General features: G+C 39.4%; 1 protein-coding gene and 1 pseudogene across 1 annotated transcript in view; both read left to right on the forward strand.

The window, feature by feature from the left end:
• Positions 1-19,611, forward strand: part of MTMR7 (myotubularin related protein 7) — a 91,881-nt gene that overhangs the window by 57,622 nt on the left and 14,648 nt on the right. The window contains exons 7-8 of the mRNA XM_006916421.3: positions 3,571-3,703; positions 18,973-19,082. Of these exons, the coding sequence (XP_006916483.1) occupies positions 3,571-3,703; positions 18,973-19,082 (243 nt within the window). The remainder of the gene's footprint in view (positions 1-3,570; positions 3,704-18,972; positions 19,083-19,611) is intronic.
• LOC112483398 lies at positions 5,166-5,288 on the forward strand (annotated as a pseudogene).

Here is a 19,611-nt window from a genome sequence, read left to right on the forward strand (position 1 = left end):
GTTTGTATATGTCTGATCGATTGGTTTAGGGTTAAGGGAAGACTCTGACTCTATTTCTTAACATTCTTGGTCTGTTCACCTTTAACCTTTATTCTGTTATTCAGTCATTTGTTTGATAGGTCAGCTGGTCAATAAATCTTCATTGAGTGCCTGTCACGTGCCAGATCGAGGGGTGGGATTTGGCCATAAGCAAGACCAACAAGCCGCCAGTGGAGCTTCCATGCTCTACCCCATTCCAGTGGATCTTAGGAGTTATGGACACTAAATTTCAAATTTTTCAATTACACCTGCTCAGAATCTTTCAGTTGCTCTCAACTGGCACAGAGAAAGTCTAAACTTCTAAATGGAGCCTGTTCGTAGAGGAACCTAAATATTTTTTAACTTCTTCTCGCGCTACTGCCGCCATACATGAACCCTCTACTCCGTTCACACTGGTCGGCTATCCAGTACCCACCTGCTCCTTTGATTTTTGTCTGTCTCCACCTCTCCTTCCTCACTGTTTCATCTAGACTGCCCTTCTCTCTCTATTTTTTCAGATTATTATAGTCCATCTCAAGTCCTCCTTCTTTCATGAACCGTTACTCCTGATCCCCTAGGCCACATGAGGCTGCTTCTGACTGGAACTCCTGTCACTGCCTCTTACCAGTCAGTCACCCAGCTCCTGGCCAGTCCTGGTGGGCATTGTCCATTACTGTTTATTTGGTGCTAGTGCTTTCCCTTACACATGCAGTGATGAGCTTATGGCCTCAGGAACAGCTTATTCATCATTTTATTTTCTTCAGTGTCTGGCACACACTAGGTGTTCATGAAGAGTTTATGAGAAATGAATGGGTTCTTTTTATTTCATTTATAAGCTTTTCTGCACTCAGAGGTGCTGAGATTATCAACAGTAGAGTCATCTTGGGTTAGAAAATGGGGCACTCTTTCTAATCCTACTTTCATTTGTCTGTTGTGTTCCTTAAGGGAAATTGAAACTAGTGTGCAGTTACCGTCATTGTTTTATCTATTTGGGAATTTTGGGGAGCTGAAATGAAAAGCTTTACCTTTGGTTGTGAAATGGACTTCTCAACCAAAGGGACAGGAGACCAAATTAGACTTCTAATAGTGTTTTGTCTGTATAAGGGACACTATTACTTCTTGAATTTTCTTTATTATAAAACTGTGTTTCCTGCTTTGAGAGTTCAGCTTTTGCCACATTATCATGATAGACCTGTGAAATATGTGGAAACCTTGAGAAAGTACCCTTTGGATGGTAGGTTAAATAGTGCCACCTTCTGTTCATAATGAGAAGTACCATTGACTTTCAAGAGGCCATCTTGTGTTGCTTGCTTTTAAAGACTACCAATAAATTCTCCCAGGTCATAAGTAGCCAACTACTTAAAAAATGTGGACAGAACCCTATTTATAGATTAAAATAATAATAGTACTAGTATTATGAGTTTTATTCATTGAACTTTAACAAGAGTATCTCTGTGGTATGTGGTGTGTTCGCTTTTCGTGAATTATTTAAGATAGAGAATAAACTTAAGGTTCATGTAGCAGAAGGATGCTTGCAGGTATCCTAGTAAAAAGCTTGTAACTTCTTTGGAAAATAATTATACAAAGCAGTGATATTTTATAATAGTAAATTTCCTTGTAATAGTGTCTAAATTGTAGAAAAATTTTCCCCTAAAAATACTTAAATATTTTAAAGCATGAAAATAAGTTGTCTTAAAAATAACATTTTTATATTTTTTCTTGATTAAGGCCAAACCGTTTATTCTCATAGCATTCCAGGGAGAAAAATATCATCTTTTGTAAATTGGAAACAGCGTCCTGAGGGGCTAATGTGCCCCAGCTAATGGCACATGAGCTAAATCGTGGGGCAGGACGGCTGTGAAAATATGACGTGTCTGCCAGCCTGAGCCCCTATGGCAATGGCTGCCCTCATGTCTTATTTTTCACTTCTAATACATTTTATTTCTATTATTTAAATCACGAGCCTGATATATTTTCTTTGTAACAATAAATACAGGAATATCTGAAGTAGTATTGATAAATACTACCCTTTATTGATAAAGCGTACCCCTGCCACTTGCCACCTCTCTTTCTGCTGAAACTCCCACCAAATTCATATAGTCTTGGATAAAAATTCATACATTTTTATTCTGTTTAATAAAACACACATAAAAATAAATGCATATCTGTAGGTTGGTTTGTTTTATGAAAAAATGGGATAATAGTGTGAATATTATTCTATAGCTTAATCACTTAACAAGTCATGGGCCAATTCCAAGTTAGTCTCTCTCTTGTGCTTCTCTCTCTCTCCATATATATACATATATTTTTTTCTTGATACTTTTAGTAGTATATGGCATGAATATATCATAATTTATCTAGTCATACCCCTATTGAGAGATTCAGAGGTGTCCACTTTTTTACTGGTATAAAAAAAAGTTGCAATAAACATCATTCTTGGACAACTAGCTTTAGGTGCTGCCACTTTTAATTGTGTCAGATTCTCACAAGTAGGAGACCCGAGTCAAAGTATATGTATGTTTCTAACTTAATTTAGCTTTTTAAACTTAGCTTTTTGAAAAATATTTATTAACGTCCTCTGGTAATTTTTCCAGTGGTGGCTCCTCGGTGTCAGTTCTCTGCCTGGGAGAGCCCCCAGCCCTCTGTGGGCAGAGGACAAGAATGGCCAGTGAATACTGTTTTCTAGTTTGTGATTACTCACTTAGCCAAACAGCAAGACTGGCGTATTAGCAATAAATTATTCATTCTAAAAGTCTATATATTTCCTAGCTAAGGCAGGACTTTTCCCCTTCTTGATTTTAGTTACACAAAACTGAGACAAAAGCCTGTATTTAATAAATTTCTTCAAAATTCATTATCATTGAACGTATTTGCACTAGGAAACCCCCACTTCTTGTATACAAAATGATGGTAATGAAAATGATCAAAAAGCCCTAAGAGGTCTCTAGATTTAAATAAGGTAGCTGAAGGACATGCCTCTGGAGACTTATCATCTGCATACCCTGTCTTCATCGTATTCAGTGGTTCCTGCTCAAGATTTAATTAGATGTCTTGGGGATTCTTGTAGGCAATTTAGAATGAGGCAACCATTCCTATGTGATGATGTGCTTAATTGCAGTATAATACTGGAAGATATCATGATTTGACTTACAGAGCTTTATGTTGACAGTTGTGTCTGCCGACATTCTTCTGCCAACCTGCAGGTTTTAATGTTTAGTATTATATTTGGGCAACCTGTCGCTGTCACAGAATCCTGTATTCACTTTGACATCTGTGTCAGGGAACTGTGAGAGACATCTTCAGAAGGGTTTATCCACAGAAAGCTTCTTACCAGCTCAGAAAATGTTCCTCACGTCAATGAATTTATGTCATTGAATACAAGCTTAGCATGTGTGTCTGAAACTACGTAGTTCAGTACATGTTTCAGTAATTTAAAAAATGTTATATTTCTGCATATCATTTTGAATGTTTTTATGGATATCCATAAAATGTTTTGGTCGTTTCATGTTCTGAATATAATTGGTGACTGTTCTGTTTTGCTGACCCCTGCAGCTTAATGCCATGGCAAATCGTGCTGCAGGGAAAGGCTATGAGAACGAAGACAATTATTCTAACATCAAGTTTCAGTTTATTGGGATAGAGAACATCCATGTCATGAGAAACAGTCTGCAGAAAATGCTGGAAGGTAAACCATTTTCTTACACACAGCATTAAAAAGATGCAGTTAAATGTTTTGATGCCAAAACAAAATAAGATAGTCTTTTGATTTTAAAATTGTATTTTTACAATGACGCTATTTACAACGGTGGAGTCAGTTGGGAAGAATATCTTATTGAAGTGACTCTAAACATTTAACAGCCTTTCTCTTATTTTTTGTGTCACCGTGAACTGGTTTTGTCACTTGGTTAGCAGTCAAGCACTCCAGTAATTCTTAACATCTGAGATAAAGGTGCACAGGGATAGTTTTTCTTTCTCTCTCATATTATTAGCTTGATCCACATTCAAGGCCATTTGGAGATAAAGCAGTCCTACAGTTAAAGCAACAACCTTGTAGGGAGATGAGGTTCGTAAACTGAATCTGAGTGGCTAAATGGCCATTAGAAGGGAGGATGATTCTCATTTCTAAACAGCAGCAACGACACATAAACCCACCCCTATCCACCCCACAGCCACGTGCACCACTAGACACACACAGACTGACATACTCACCGGAAAGGAAATTACAGAGATGGATTAGGTAGCACAGAAGAATCATTCATGTGGCCAAACCAGCCATAAGCTGATTAGCAGAAATTCTGCATTTCAAGCAAAACCTGCTTATGTCCCTTGTGATTCTAAAGGTCCAAGGAGGAATCTGTTGCCACAGTCCACCACTTCTGGCTATAGTGGAAACCAAAGTAAAAGAGGAGATTTGTGCCATGGGAACCTAGAGAAGCTGTAAATGCTGAACTTGCACTTGGAGGAAAAGCCCTCAAGAGATGGAGCTGAGTGGCAAGGAAGGGGCTGTCTGAATAGGAAATGTGGGGTCTGGAATGAAGAGGGACAAAGAAAGTGCTGAATGATTTTTTTTTTCCAGGATACACATTTGCTCTCAGTGACTTAGGCAGTTCTCTGCTTAATCAGAACAACAGGATGTAGTGAGAGCCTAGCGATGGGGCTGGAGAGGCTTGATGTCACGGATAGAACTAATTTCCATCCTCCTTCCTGGATTCCCTGGGTTATCTCAGTCATTGTGAAACTTCGAGCGCGTCAGTTACCTTATTTGTTACCTACTGTAAAATGAGAGAATTGGACTATAATGATTCCTTGCAATTGTGACAGCCTGTAAATCAACAATTTGATGCCCCTGGTTGCAAACCTTTAACATTGAGCATTTGAATGGTTAGAAAAAATTTCTTTCTGCATCTGAAAAAATTATGGCCCCAGATCTATCTTCATCTTACTTCCACAGGAAATTTGCCACATCTCAGGTCATAATGACGATACCTGGGCATGACTGAGCTTCTTAAACCTTTGGAGATTATCATGGGCAATTTGCTTTTTAGGTGTCAAAAAATTGGACTCACTTGATATTGTTATTGAAAGGGTAGTCTGACTTTAATATGAAGAATGTTCGTCATGATCAGAATCATTAAAAAAAAATTTAGGTCTACAGCCATGCTACCCTGAGCAAGCCTGATCCTGTCTGCTCTCAGAAGCTAAACAGGGTCAGGCCTAGTTGGTTAGTACTTGGATGGGAGACCACCTAGGAAGACCAGGTGCTGTAGGCGTAAAAATAAAATACATTAAAAAATAAGGGATTGTAAGCTGACAAGGTCCTCACAATCTGTGAGGTCAAGCAAGGGTTGCCTCGCCTAAAAAAAAAAAAAAATTTAGGTTGCTATGCTTTATATTTTTCATTTAGTAATTTCATAAGCTGACTTTCGAGAACATACATTTTCTTTTATGCAGAAAGTAGCTCCAAAGAGTGCTTATATCACTTTGACTTTAGTTTTTAAATTAGCATTGATTTGGTTTCTTATTAGGAACCATTTCTCTTGACCTTATACCTATGGTCTGACTCACTATTTCTAAAGGACATGCGCACTGACCGAGTTCCAGAGGGCAGTCTCTTCTCTGTTTCATGGGACTTCCGCATCACTTTTCTAGCTCTGTGTCAGTGAAATAAGCAAGGACAACTTTCTGGATGCCTTTCAGGGGACTTGACCAATGTTTGACTATGTGTTTTTACCAAGTAAATTATAAACCACCAGGAAGCCCCAGCTAATGAAGTGATGCAATCAGACCCACTTTCTGAGGTTTTTCTCCTCCGAACAGCTGTCCTTGGCATCAAAGATATTTGACTGCTGGTCACTTGATAGGAAGAGGACTAGTGCATTTCATTCATGATTATTTTCTTCACTTTTTTTTTTTTTTTTTTTACCACTATTATTGATATCAGAATAGATTCTGAATAACAGAGGAGAATAACTGCATTCTGGCTGCAAATACTTCTATCTGTGAGCAAGAGCTTTAAGATATTTCATCAGAAACTGAAATCTAGGACCAAGTTCACATTCTGTGTAGGTCCTTTTGTAGAGCTGATTTAGTTTTAAGTTTGATCTATGAGTTCTAAATCAGACTGTTTTGTGGTATGATATCATAATGATGCCTTTCAGTTACGTTTGTGCTTTTATAATTTATCAAGTGCTTTCCACAGTAGCTTCCCTTTTAATCCTATAAATAATGTTTTTTTTCCTCAAATAAGAAAAAGATGTCCTATAGTGTGTTTTTCTTTTTTTAAATTGAAACAGCCACTAGAAGAGCCTGGAATAGGCTCTTTCCAAGGCCAAAGAAATTGTTATCAGATGTGGAGATAAAAATCTCCCAGGGCATCCTTGGTCTTGGGGAGATCACTGAGAGGGAGGTAGAGAGGTAGACGGAATTACTTTTACACCTAGGCTTGTCAAGGTTGTACTACATTGTAATGCCTCTTTGTAAGTCTGTTTTCAAGGTAAGGCAGGTGTTGATGGGGAAAAGGTAATGGCAGTGACATCTGACATCATTTGGATGTTGATTAAAAACTGTACTTTCTCCCCATCACAAGTTTTGTGCCTAGATTCTACATGAATATTAGATTAATATTTTTGGCCATTGTTTAAGTTCTGTGTAACTGATCACTCGTTCTTTGATTTATTCATTTAACTATAAATTGAGCAACTGCTACATGCCAGGCTTCTTCAGTATTTTCACTTAATTGATTGTATTTGATTTTCACAGCAACGGTGTGCAGTGTGTGGTATTGTTTTCACTTTACAGGTGACGACACTGAATCTCAGCAAGGTTAGACAACTCAATTTAAAATAATTTTTAAAAGAGGAAGCAGTTGAAACAGATAAACATAGAAAACATTTAAACTTGTTCTGGTAATAAAAGAAATGGAAATTAAATCCTCAAGATACCATTTTTCACTTATTTTTTAAAAAGTAAAATACTTAATACTGAAAAGAATGTGGCAAAACTGATACTTTAAATATTTCTACTGTCATTTATATTAGAGAGATATAATTATTGTCTCCTCTTAGGGACTAATCTAAAATATGTTTTTTTTAAAAAGAAATATACATGAAATTGTGGGCATTGACTATGGAGAGTTTTGTGGCAAAATCAGGTGACCTCAGAGATGGTATCTTATTTGTGCTTCTGTGCGAAGTTTCTATGGCTCGATTATTCAGAACCTTCATTGGGTGTGGAAAGGAAGTTGAAAGCAGAGAATGTTGAGTTTGTCCTGGGAGCACCATTGTGGTGGGTATTCCATTCACTCGGCTCACTGCTCTGGTCTCCTTGCAGGTTGTCTTAGGTGCACCAAGGTCTAGAAGAGAACAGTCCCTACCACACATAGCTCCAAAGTTTCCATGAGATATTTCTCTCTGCTCAGAGAGTTAAGCTTGTGGTTATAAGTTTAAATGTCCTTTGAGTTTAAATGTCCTTTGAGTTTGATACTTCTTCCTCATCTCCTGTCTTTGTGAGGTGATGCCTAATTCAACCTTGAAGAAACAGAGGACTTCAATCCATTATAGATATTTTGTATTTGTTTTCCATTTTAAAGTATTTCCAATTACATTACCTACAAGTTTATGCTATGAAATTCTATCAGATATGAACTAAGAAAAGGCTATATAAAGGTTAATCTTTTTTAAGTTCTCCATCTTCTGACTTTTTACCAATGTTAATTTCCTCAGATTACTGATCTATTCGATGAGACAGACAATAAGACTTGGCTGAAAATCTGGTCATTACCCTAAAAATTTAGCAAAATTTCATGAATTTCCACATAGAAACCCCGCTTTTCTATTAAAGTGGAATTAGATAGCTTCACACAACAATAACCATTATAAGGCTTTTAAACGAGTGTTCTGCTAGATCAACAGGTCTGTTCTGTCAGGCTTCATTAGGTATCATGTCATGGTTGTTGGAGGAAAGAAATGGATCAAGAGTGTGTACTTTGCTCTCTATAAGAAGATGTAGAATGTGGCTGATAGAGTGCTGGATGCTATCAGCTAATCTCATATCCTAAGTGCTAAGGCACAGAGGAAAGAACATGACCCCTTGGGTTTATGTTCTGTGGACTGGATTCCAGCTCGATTATTTACTGGCTGTGTAACCATGGATGACTTAGTAAACCTATTTGCGTCACACTTTCCAATCTGAAAATTGGTAGTAAATAATATTCCGTATGGTAGATAATGTACGTGGAGTACCAGGCACAATACCTGCTTATAGTAAGGGAATAACTAGGAGCTGCCATAGTTAACTCAAACATCCGTCCATTCATCAGTTATTGAAACTCTATATGATAGGTATTGGATAGAAAGATGCTTTATTAATACAAAATGAAGTAATTGATTTTTGATATAGAGCAACAATCAAGGCAGGAAGGAAAGATGGTACTTGCTAATTAGTGACGTCACTGAGGGCTTTCCCTGGGTAAGTGGGATGGCTGAAGGTTTTAACTAGCTGTCAAAGCTGCAGACTTCATCTCTGGGTGGCATTATCAAAGGAGAGGATAAGTGAAAACAAAGTGACTTAATGAGAGAACAGTGGCTATTTTTATCCTAATTCTGCTTTATCTTGAGGTTCACTGATACGATTCAAAGTTTAAAAGTTTTTATCTTTAGAATTATTGTTTTATATTTTGTTAATCCTGATGGTTAGTTTTGGATAACTGGGACATTTACTAAAGGAGTGCTTGTAGAAGAAAGTTTCTCCCATAAAACTAAAGATAGACATGAGTAATTTTAGTGACAAGGTGAGCTGTTTTTCCATAAGGCTATAGTTGGGATTTAGCAGTTCAGTACGTGCTTGCCAGTGACAGTGTGACCTGAGATTTGAGGAGATGTGATAAGTGTGGAATGAGTCCCCACATGCTACATCCTGTGCTGCATGTTTTGCTTATTTCACCACTTCATTTAATTGCTGCCAACATCTTAATCTTACGTGATTCCTGAGTGTGCCTACCACTAATACCTTATATCCATCCGATTTCCCAACCTCTCAACATTTTCTCCCAGTCTAGACTTCTCTGTATGCATTCGCTTTAAATTTCCTGTTTAGACTTTATCATTTCTTAAGCCCTACTTTCAATTCATTTCCTGTTCATCCTGTTTGAGTTTGTATACTGACTTAAGTATTCTCTATTCGTAGCAAAATAATATGGAAATTGGAGTCAAGGGAACTAGATTCTTATCACAAGGTACTTGTTGTCACCAGTGTCTGAGCCCACTCCTCCTCTCTAAATTGAGATAATTATATTTACTGTAGACCACCAAGTCCCAAGCCTTACATGTGTACATGTAATGTAAGTGGGCATATATATTTTTAAATTTATTTGCTGCAAATTCTGTCTTTAGACTCAAAATTCACATGCAGAGCTAATAAACGCTAACAGGACATTCTTTTGTGAACCTGCTACTTGATTTTTTTTAGGCCATTGGTAGTAAGTATCATCGGAACATATGTTTCTGTCTGTGTATATACATGCATTTACACGCACATACATGTTTACATGTTTATTAGTTGGACACACACTCGTGCACATGTGTGTACCATTTCCTGTGCTATTAACTCAAGCAGCGCTAACAAAGGTATACAGATTTAGGCTTGATTGCACCTTACCATTTCATATTTTAATGAAATTCTTTAAAAGAAAATAGGGCTCTACAAAAATGGTTTCCATGGCATTATTGTACTGAGATTCCGGAAAAGGGCATCATAGACAAAGCTGGTGAACTATTTTTCCTTACTATAAGCAGGTGCTACATACAAAGCTGGGATTGTTTTAAAGAATCGTTAATTTTGTTGGTGCCCCATGGAGAAGCTAAAACACACATCTCTCTAGTTAATGTAAAGTTCTCTCTAGAGAGGCCCATGTCATTGGCATAGACAGTGCTCTCATAGGGAGGAGAGCACCACTCATATTAGTAAATTGAATACAGTTCACTGCAGAGCTCAGAAATTTCGTTCGTGTAACCATGGTGGGCCTTAAGTAAAAGAGGGAGACTATAAAACACGTTTAACCAAACATTTCCGTTTTTCAAGCCATAAGTCCTCTTTGAATGGTTTCACCTGCTAGGATGTTCAGTGACAAGAGAGTATTATCATTTGCCAGTTCTTTGAAGACCATTTTATTAGACCTGAAATGTGAAAGGGAAAAATCATACATCAGCAGAAGTCAGGCATGTGTCAGGTGTGATAATTAAGGGGTGGGGTGGGGGGTGAGTACTTTTCAACTTTAGATCTTAGGAGGCAAGAAAGTCCAGTCCCACAGGGTACACGTGGCTGTTTTGGCCCCCTCACTGACACCCATCCAACAACCGTATAGGAAGAAATAAGACTGGTGCAGGAAATAGCTAAGAGAGATCATCTGAGGCTTATTTTCTTCCAAGTAAATTTCACATTTTCTCAGAATCTACAATGACATGTCTTTTCTTTTTTATATATGTGTTTTTTATATATGTTTATGGGATAAGTTGCCCTGTATGTAAAACAAATATTATTGGACTCAATGGTTAGTAAGTGCAACTCTCTGTAATCAGTGGCATATGCCTCTGATGTCAGCTGAAATGAACTTTGTTCAGCAAAATGGTTTGTAAATATTGGTTTGGGTTTGGCAACAAGAGTGAACAAATCAGTATTTCTGCCTTATCCTGAGTTTAGTCAAACAAAGTCACCAGTTTCATATTTAAAAACCCAAGCACTAATTGTTCCAGTCTCAAGTATACCCCCGTCTGTTCCTGTGTATTTAATCATCTGTAGAGCTGTTTGCTTTTAACACTCCACTCAACATCTGGGGGGAAAACACCCTCTCAGTGGTTACCTGGCTTGAAAACTGGGTGAGGTTATTTTATTTAATGTCTACTGTTTCAGTGTTCCTGAAAACATAAATGTTAAACAAGGAGCCATTCTCAGTGTGGGGAAAAGGAGCTGACCTGGCAAGCGATGCTGCAGCCTGTCCCTTGCTGTGTGAGCACTGGAACATTCTCTCTGGCAGGACATTTTAGAGTCTTGTTCTGTGAGCCATCATTCCTCTCTTGCACAGACGGTCTCTAGGTTAGCTGGAAAGCCTGATGTCTTTATTTTTAACTTGCTGTCATTTCCATGCCTTGTGGGGAGAAGAGGTGAAAAAGATAATTTGTTCTTGGGGTGAGCTTCAGAGTTTAGATGCCAGGATATCCCTCGGGCTCCCTGTACTCTTTGGGGTAAAGGAGAATGCCGGCTCACCCTAAGCCCTGCCATAACAACCAGAAAGTTTGGCCCATTTAGTGGAAAAGACTTGTTTGTAAGAGAACGTTCTCTGTGGAGGATTGGAAGGAATGAGAGGGGCCCTGAGACTGCGTGGTGGAATGTGTATGCTTTAGGATTAAGCTGAACTTGGGTCACGGCCTGGGGTTGGACAGAAAGACCAAACAGCAGGCACCCAGGGAGTATTGAGAGCTCACAGAAGGTGCTGGAATTTCACGTCTTCCTGCTGGGCTGTGGCCGCATAGGCAGAGGCTGAGCCTGCCACTTGGAGGGCAGGTGTAGTAACTGCTGGGCTGTGTCTCGAGAGGACACATCTCCGGGGGCCTGGCCGGGTTGCTCAGTTTTAACCGGGGGCCGGCGTTTGGCCTTTGCATCAGATTCGGAGGTCTGTGTCCAAACTGGGTGCATGCGCCCTGAGCTCAGGCGCAGATGTGCCGATGTGCGCCCTGGCTCGTTGATTGCTTTCTGGGAATCGGCTTGGCTTTGAGAGCATCAGCTTCTACATGGATTCCTTCCAGCACTGTGTGACCTGTCTTAGCATGTGCCTGGGTCCAGGAGCTGGCAGTCCTATCCCACCTCCCCTTCCCAGTTGCCCCTTTGCTGCCTTACAAAAGACAAGTACACCTGTTCCCACACCTTCCACCTTTTTCTGGTGCATTTTCCCAGGGTGCATGAGAGGGTGCATCATTTCAACAATTATTGTAGGAGTATGTGTGTAAAAAAGGTCTGAAGACTTTTAATTAGGTTAATCTTCCTTGAGCAATCTAAATCAGTGCTGTGCCATGAAAGTATGATGGAAGTCACAAGTGCGTGCAACATTTGTAATTTTAAATTTCCTAGTATCCACATTAAAAAGGTAAGAAGAAATGGGCGAATTAATTTTAATAATAATATAGTGTATTTAACTATGTATCCAGAGTATTATCATTTTATCATGTAATCAATATTAAAAAAGTACCAGGGAGACATTTTATATTCTGTTTTTTCATACTAAGTCTTTGAAATTTGGAATATATTTTACACTCACATGTCTCAATTGTTTCAGGTGCTAATAGCCACCTGTAATCAGTGTCTATTACATTGGATGGTGCATTTCTAAGTGATAAAATGCATAACCTTTAGGCTGATAGTATGTGGGAGCCAAGCATTTAGATCGGTCCATGTTTGAATTATGGAAAATAATGTAACGGATTCAGAGGCATTGCTTTAGAACACGAACTCTGGACTGGACTGAATCCCAGCCTCACTGCCTATCGACTGGTGACCTTGGACAAGTTACTTCTCTTTATATTGGTTTCCACTTTAATAAATGAGGATAATAATAGTCTCTTCATATGATTGTTATGAGGATTAAAAGGCTATTATATATAAACCACTTAGGAGAGTATAAGTACTCTAAGTTTTTTGCCTTTATTATTTATCATCATCATCATCATCATCATTTCTAGTTAAGCACATCTAGGTAGCCATGGTATGGTAGTAAAAAACTCTATGCTTGTTTATTGAAAGACTTAAACTCTTCTCTGCAATTAATTACTTTGTGTTTTAACATCCCTCTGCCTCAGCTTTCACAGATTTGACTGAGTCTGATACCTCCTACCTCTCAGGATACCATGCTGGATGAGCAAATAATAAAATGTATATTATAGCTACCACTTTCAAATCATCTATCTGCCAGCACAGTTTTTATGTCTTACCTCATTTCATCCTTCAACAACTATTTGAGGAAGGTGTTTTATCCCCATTTTATACTAGAGGAAATCAAGGCTCAGTAATTGGCCCCAGATTACATTGTTGGGCAGGGGTAGAGTTGGAATTGAATGCTAGAGCATCTGACTTTGACATACCCTTGAACAGTACCACGTGCTGTTGCCCACAAACACGTCATGATTGTTACTAAGATGTGTGGATTAGTTCACATAAAACTAAAATATAAATGAAACATGAAGGCAAGCATTCCTTTTTCCCCCGAGATGGCAGATTAAGCTAACGTGAAGTACCCTCTGATAAAAACACCTAGAAATTATGAGATAAATATAGCAAAAATTTATTTAAGTGAATAATTGAACTTGTAAGAAAGAAGAGGAATTTGCCATCAGGGAATCAAAACTATAGTAAGATACCACCTACATCCACTAAGGAGGCTGTAATCAAAAAGACAGATGATAACAAGTGTTGATATGGTGAGGATATGGAGAGATCAGAACGACTGTTGGGAATGTAACATGGTGCAGCTGCTGTGGAAAACAGTTCCTCTGGCAGCTTCTCAAGTGGCTAACCCTAGAGTTGCCATGGAACCCAGCACTTCAACTCCTTAGGAGTTGTGAAGTGAAACGTGTCCACACAAAAGCTTGTTCATGAATGTTCATGTCAACATTATTCATTATAGCCAAGAAGTGGAAACAACCCAAATGTCCATCAACTGATGATAAAAAATGTGGTGTATCTATACAAAGAAATATTATTGGGCCTTAAAAAAGAAGTGAAATACTGATACATGCTATAATATGTGTGAACCTTGAAAAAATGCTAAGTGAAGGAAACTGGTCACAGCAGACCACTTATTGTGTGACATGAAGTTTCTGAAATAGGCAAATCTATAAAGAATGTAGAATGGTGGTTGCCTAGGGCTGGGGGAGGGGAAATGGGGCTGACTGCTAATGGGTAAGAGTTTCTTTTGGGGGCGATGAAAATGTTCTGGAATCGATGGTGGTGATGGATACACAACTCTGTGGATATACTAAAAACCATTGAGTTGTGCACTTTGAGTGAATTGTATAGTAAGTGAATTATATCACAAAAAAAGCTGTTAAAAAAAAAAAAGGAAAAGAAGAGTAAATCTCTAGGTGCTAGAAATGAAGATTGTTAAAAGCTTGAGCTATTTCCATGGTGAAGGGTTGGGGAGGGGAAGGAGAGGAGGGCCTTTGCCTCCAGTGAAGGCTGATGCTTCAGATTTTTTTGTAATTTAGTTTTTATTTTCTGACCAATATTTGACTTGTAGAAAGTTTTTAAAAAATCAAATAGTTCCATGTTTATACCAAAAACAACAAAACCAGAGTCCAGCTATTTCCCACCTCCATTTCTGATTTTCAGAGCAGCCAGTTCCTCTGACCTTAGGCCTTGGCCTCCGTATTTCTGTCACCGAGGTTCACTACTATTGCTTGATTTTTCCATTTTGCATGGGTCCATTGACATCCCTCTGTGGAAGAGGAGCAATGGCCTTCGCACACTTCTCTCTACCTCTTACAGCAAATGCTTCCCAACCATCTGTGTCCCTTGGAGAGTTGTTATAATTTTGATTAGTTCCTTATTCAGTGTGTACATTATTATTATGATGTAAGCATTTATTCATAGCTGAGGCCTTTTCTATACTCTGGTGGTATTTCCTTTTAGAACAACTTAATGTCTTCCCTGAAGTCAATAACTGTCTCATAATTTTGTTTTGCTTAGTTCTCTTTGAACCACTATCAGTGTTTGATCAGGGAAGCAGGATGTGAGTGGTTTGGAAAAAGGTTTGTGGTAGGGAGACACTGGGGAAGGAAGGGTGCAGAGGGAGATGGTCGAGGATGAGAGGAAAGTCCTTAAGGACAGACAGGACACTGAGGGGAGCTGGTGGAGAAGTCTGTGGAAGCCCGTTTCTCCTGCGTTGGGTGGAGGCCTGAGGCCTTAGAGGTCAGCAAGGCTGGCTGTCGGGAAGGAGAGCTGGCCATGAAGCAGCAGCAGGCAGTGAGGACAGGCTGGAGTGGAAAAGAGCCTTCATCATGGAGCCTGCAGTGCCCGGCAGTTAAACGCTGCTGCTTCCCTTCCGCCTTCCACATATCCCGCAGAAGCTGTGGTGAATCCTCACCCGGAACCACAGGGAGAGGAAGGTGGGGAGCATCCTCCTGCTCCAATTCGAATATGTTAAAGTTGGTTCCGATTACTGTTCTGTTCTATCACATTCTTGGGGTGCTAGCTCTGTATCTTTTTCTTCTATGTCTCTTTGCTCTTATTTGAGAACACTGTTCTTTGGTATATTATACATTTTTATTGCATGCTTATCTTCATCTAGCTTTATCTGTGGGATTCCACAAAATTATGGAAATGTTGCTCCTGAGCAGTTTTTGGTTTGCTTCTACTAGGTATCTGCGAGACTCTAGCCCAGATATGATGATTTCTCAGCTTGGGGCTTCTACACATAAGGAAATTATAATTTTGGATCACAAACATGCATGAGACTAGACCCAGGGTTTCAAAATCTCAATAGAGACTGCTTCCTGCTCATCACCTTGAGGCCATGAGTAGAATTTTTTTAACAGCTCAGCTTGACACAGGTAATCTCAGTTCCTACTCCTGCCTCGCACAGGCCCACATTTGATCTTTTCCCAGTTAAACACGGCATGCTTATGCATATATTGACCTAGATCCTCCTGATCCCCACTAGAATGGTAATGAAGTGGTAAAATAGGCAAAAATACGAAAGAGCAAGACAATGGGAGAAGAAGTGCCTGCAGCTAAAATTTTAAAGTTGGAAAATAGATGGATGAGTATTAACTAACAAACTAATCACCAGACTAGAAAAAAAGATGAAATTTATGGAGTGAGAGACACCAAAGCATGCCAGATGGACCCGCAGATCCTCAGAAACCTCTGGCATGAGAGGTATCATGTGACTGAAACAGGAGGACTGGCCGAATGAACATGGAACGGTTCCTTAGATCCCAACTTTCTTCCTCACCTGCGCTGCCTTGTGAAGGCTCTTCCCACACCTTCAGAAGGGAAGATAGTGATGAAGTTTCTGGAAAGGTTGACTAGAGAGGCTGTAGGCTCAGGGACACCAGGCATGGCTGGAAGAGGCGGGCAGGGAATACTAGGCCCAAAAAGGAGGGGTTAAGTAAACATCTAAGATGATACCAGGGTTCTTCATTCCTCTCCTAACTCTGAGGACACTGCCATCCAGTCTTGAGTCACTCACGTGTTTGGAAGACCCCTCCCTGCGGCCTCCAGCCATTCTAAGAGAAAGGAGTTGCAGATCCTGACGTCCGGGCATCAGACTGGCCAGTGCTCCCACAGCCTAAGAAAGCCTGCTCGTGCACAAGCCCCTCTAGACACTTGTTAGTGCCTCATGCTTACATACGAACAACGATTACCAGGAATTTGACAGAAGTCTACCAATGGAAGACAGGGACCAAACACACGCACACAAGCAAGCAAGCAAACACGAAGATTCTAGAAAAAAAGCAGATTCATCCAGAGTGTAAAGAAATGAAAACAAACAGAAAAGTGGCATTAATATCTTTAGAGAGATAAGACTGGCAAAACTGGAAGCATCGGCAGAACTGTTTTGGCTGGGATACGGGGGAGAGGAACTCACCTACCCTGCGGGTGACATTGTAAACCAGGCGACCCCTTTGGAGAGCAATTGACAATATGTGGTAGAGCTGAAGATGCCGGGAACTATGACCCAGCCCATTTCACTTACAGAAACACGCATACAGGGAGATTTTCCACAAAGAGACTGTAGACAGATGTTTTTTGCTCTGTTTATAAATAATGAAAAAGAAGAAACAGTTACCAACAGTAGGGGAATGGGAAATAATCTGAGATGTGTTCATAGAGTGAAATATTACACAGCTGTTGAATGAAATTTCTCACATAATATGAATGTCTCAAAAATAAAACACTGAATGAAAAAAATCAAGTTGCAAAGGGCTATATAGTATATGTAAACTTTAATTCATATAAAAACAATATAAAATTGTATGAGGATCATAATAGTAGTGAAGACTAACATAAAACTACTCTTTGATATAGGAGCTGAGGAAACTAAGGCACAGAGACCAAGTTATTGTGTGTCCAGACTCACACAGCTAGTATGTGAGCAGTGAAGGGACAAAAACCTGCTTGGGAATGTTAAACTTCAGAAGGAAGAAGCAGGAAAGCATGGAAACATGGAATTTATTTATAACTTTTCTCTCTTTTCGTTCATCTGAAGCAATTGTGGCCAGTCTGAGTGTCTGTTACATTATTTTTTGATTTTTTATGTGTTTACATATTTCACAACACATTTTAATGACTAAAAATACCATAGCCTTGTAAATACCCAGGGCCGCAGGGATGGCCAGCGGAGCTGTAGATGCTGTGTCTGTCTGTGGTTTGCACGTGCTTTACTAGATACGGACAGGGCTTTCCTGCCGGTGATGGTTGAGAGGAGGCAGCACTGTGACTTCAGACAGGGACAGTGCTCTGAGCCAGAGCGATGCCAGAGAGAACTCAGTTCTCCAGCTGCTCAGTAGGTTGCTGGAGCTGTGCTTCCTGCTCAGGGCGGGGGTTTAGGAGGAAGAGTTTGGGATCTTGCCTAAACCTATCCACAATAAGCTTTTCTTCTGCTGGGAATCTTGGTGTTATTTCCTTCATCAGTGCAGACATCTGTAACTCAGAATTTAACTACTTGTTGGTATTTTTTTTTTTGGTGGCTCTTATGTTGCAGGACATATAAGTGAACTTTCTGTTATCTGGCACATTTTAGGGAAGGACATCTGATAAATTAAATATGGTTGTTAAGGCTTACTGTGTATTCCAAATGCTCAGTGCTTTCAAAGAGTTGACAAAGTTGAATCTGGGAGTTTAGAGTTGGAAAGATACTTAGATCTAACTTAGCATACCTTCCCTGTTTTAAACATGAAGAAATTGAGGCTGAAAGAGTGGAAATGACTTGTACAAGATTATACAGCTACTTACTGACAGAGTTGGGAGTAGGAAATAGGGCTCTCTACTCCCTGCATGTGTCAGTGCATCAGAGTACAATAAAGTATACTTGAACAAAAACCTATGGAATGTTATTTTTCACTGGCTGATTTATAGGATTCATCAAAAGGACTTTATAGGTGTAAAACTCATATATATTTGGAATGTAGTATTTGTGGTATGTAGTCAGAACACTAGCTCTAAAGCTTTTTCATGCTTTATGTTAACTAAAAGGTAAGCTCCTGAGATGAAATTGCTTGTGTTACTATTATAGAGGTATTTACACACCTGCCTTAATTTCATAAATATAGATATCATTGGGATCTTAGGTTTTTTTCTATTTTCAGTCAAAGAGAAAACCCGTCACTTGATGCTCTAGCAGCCGTTCAGAAGGATAAGGTCTCATTTTTAAGTTCGCATGCTTTACTCCCATTGGGTGGGAGCTGTAGGCAAGAAGAGTTTGATCATTTCCATTTAAGACCTTTAGGATAGTTTTGTGCTTTTTCAGTAGTCCTAAACTAAAGTGGTTGGATGTTGGAGCATTCTAATTGGGAAAAGTGCTAGAGTCAGTTATATGATTTTTTCCCTCCATAGCACTCTTAATGCATATTCCTTAGAGGCCCATTTTGAATACTGAAGGGTAAAAAGCCCTGCTGGACCTTTACTATGGTAATATTCAATGATTTTCATCCATATTTGCATTTAAACTTCACAAATATAATACTTGTAAACGGACACAGTGTCCTCCATGACCAAAAAAAAAAAATGTTGAAAAGCCTTACTTGAAATGGTTCAGTGAAATCAAGTTTAGTAAGCTTGGGCATTTATCTTAAGTCTTCCAGAAAATACTACAATGAAGGAATCATTAGCAAACTACCTGTAAATATGATCACATGTAAAATAAGAGATTGCCTTTATTTCGCTTTTATAACATGGTTTATCTTGCAGTGTGTGAACTTAAATCTCCCTCCATGAGTGACTTTCTGTGGGGACTAGAGAACTCTGGCTGGTTAAGGCACATTAAGGCCATCATGGATGCAGGAATCTTCATTGCAAAGGTATGCAATTGCAGAACAGATAAGTGAAGCGGTAGACTAGCCAGCACACTCTGACTTCAGAGTTTAGATCCTGTCTCCTCCCCACCAGCCGCCCTGTGCTGGGTTGTGCTGCACTGAGTGGGCAGTTGCTTTGCAGACCTCCGCCAGGTTTGTCCTCTGAAGATGGGTTTTGCGAAAGACAGGACAGTGCTCAGTGTGCACGAGCAGGGGCTATGTCAACACAGCAGTCAAGTGGTAAAATATTTTCAGAATATTTTCTCCAGTTAGGTTTGGTCCTAGTTGGAGGAAAGAATTTTCCAAAGGGGTGTACATCCAAATGTGAGTCACTTCAGTGACAGAGGCCTGAGGCGTCCATCTTGGTAAACAGGACCTCCTTTTTAATGACGGCATAAGCAAAAGTCATGTTCCCGAACCTGGTCGGCGGATTCCATTCTGCCATGGGAAGAATCTTGCTGCAGCTTTCATAAACCTGTTTTGGATGCATTGTCTATTTTGTCGTTCAGTGTTTTTATATTTGTTTGTCATATAT

The sequence above is a fragment of the Pteropus alecto genome, unplaced genomic scaffold (genome assembly GCF_000325575.1).
Source record: "Pteropus alecto unplaced genomic scaffold, ASM32557v1 scaffold24, whole genome shotgun sequence".
Lineage (NCBI taxonomy): Eukaryota > Metazoa > Chordata > Mammalia > Chiroptera > Pteropodidae > Pteropus > Pteropus alecto.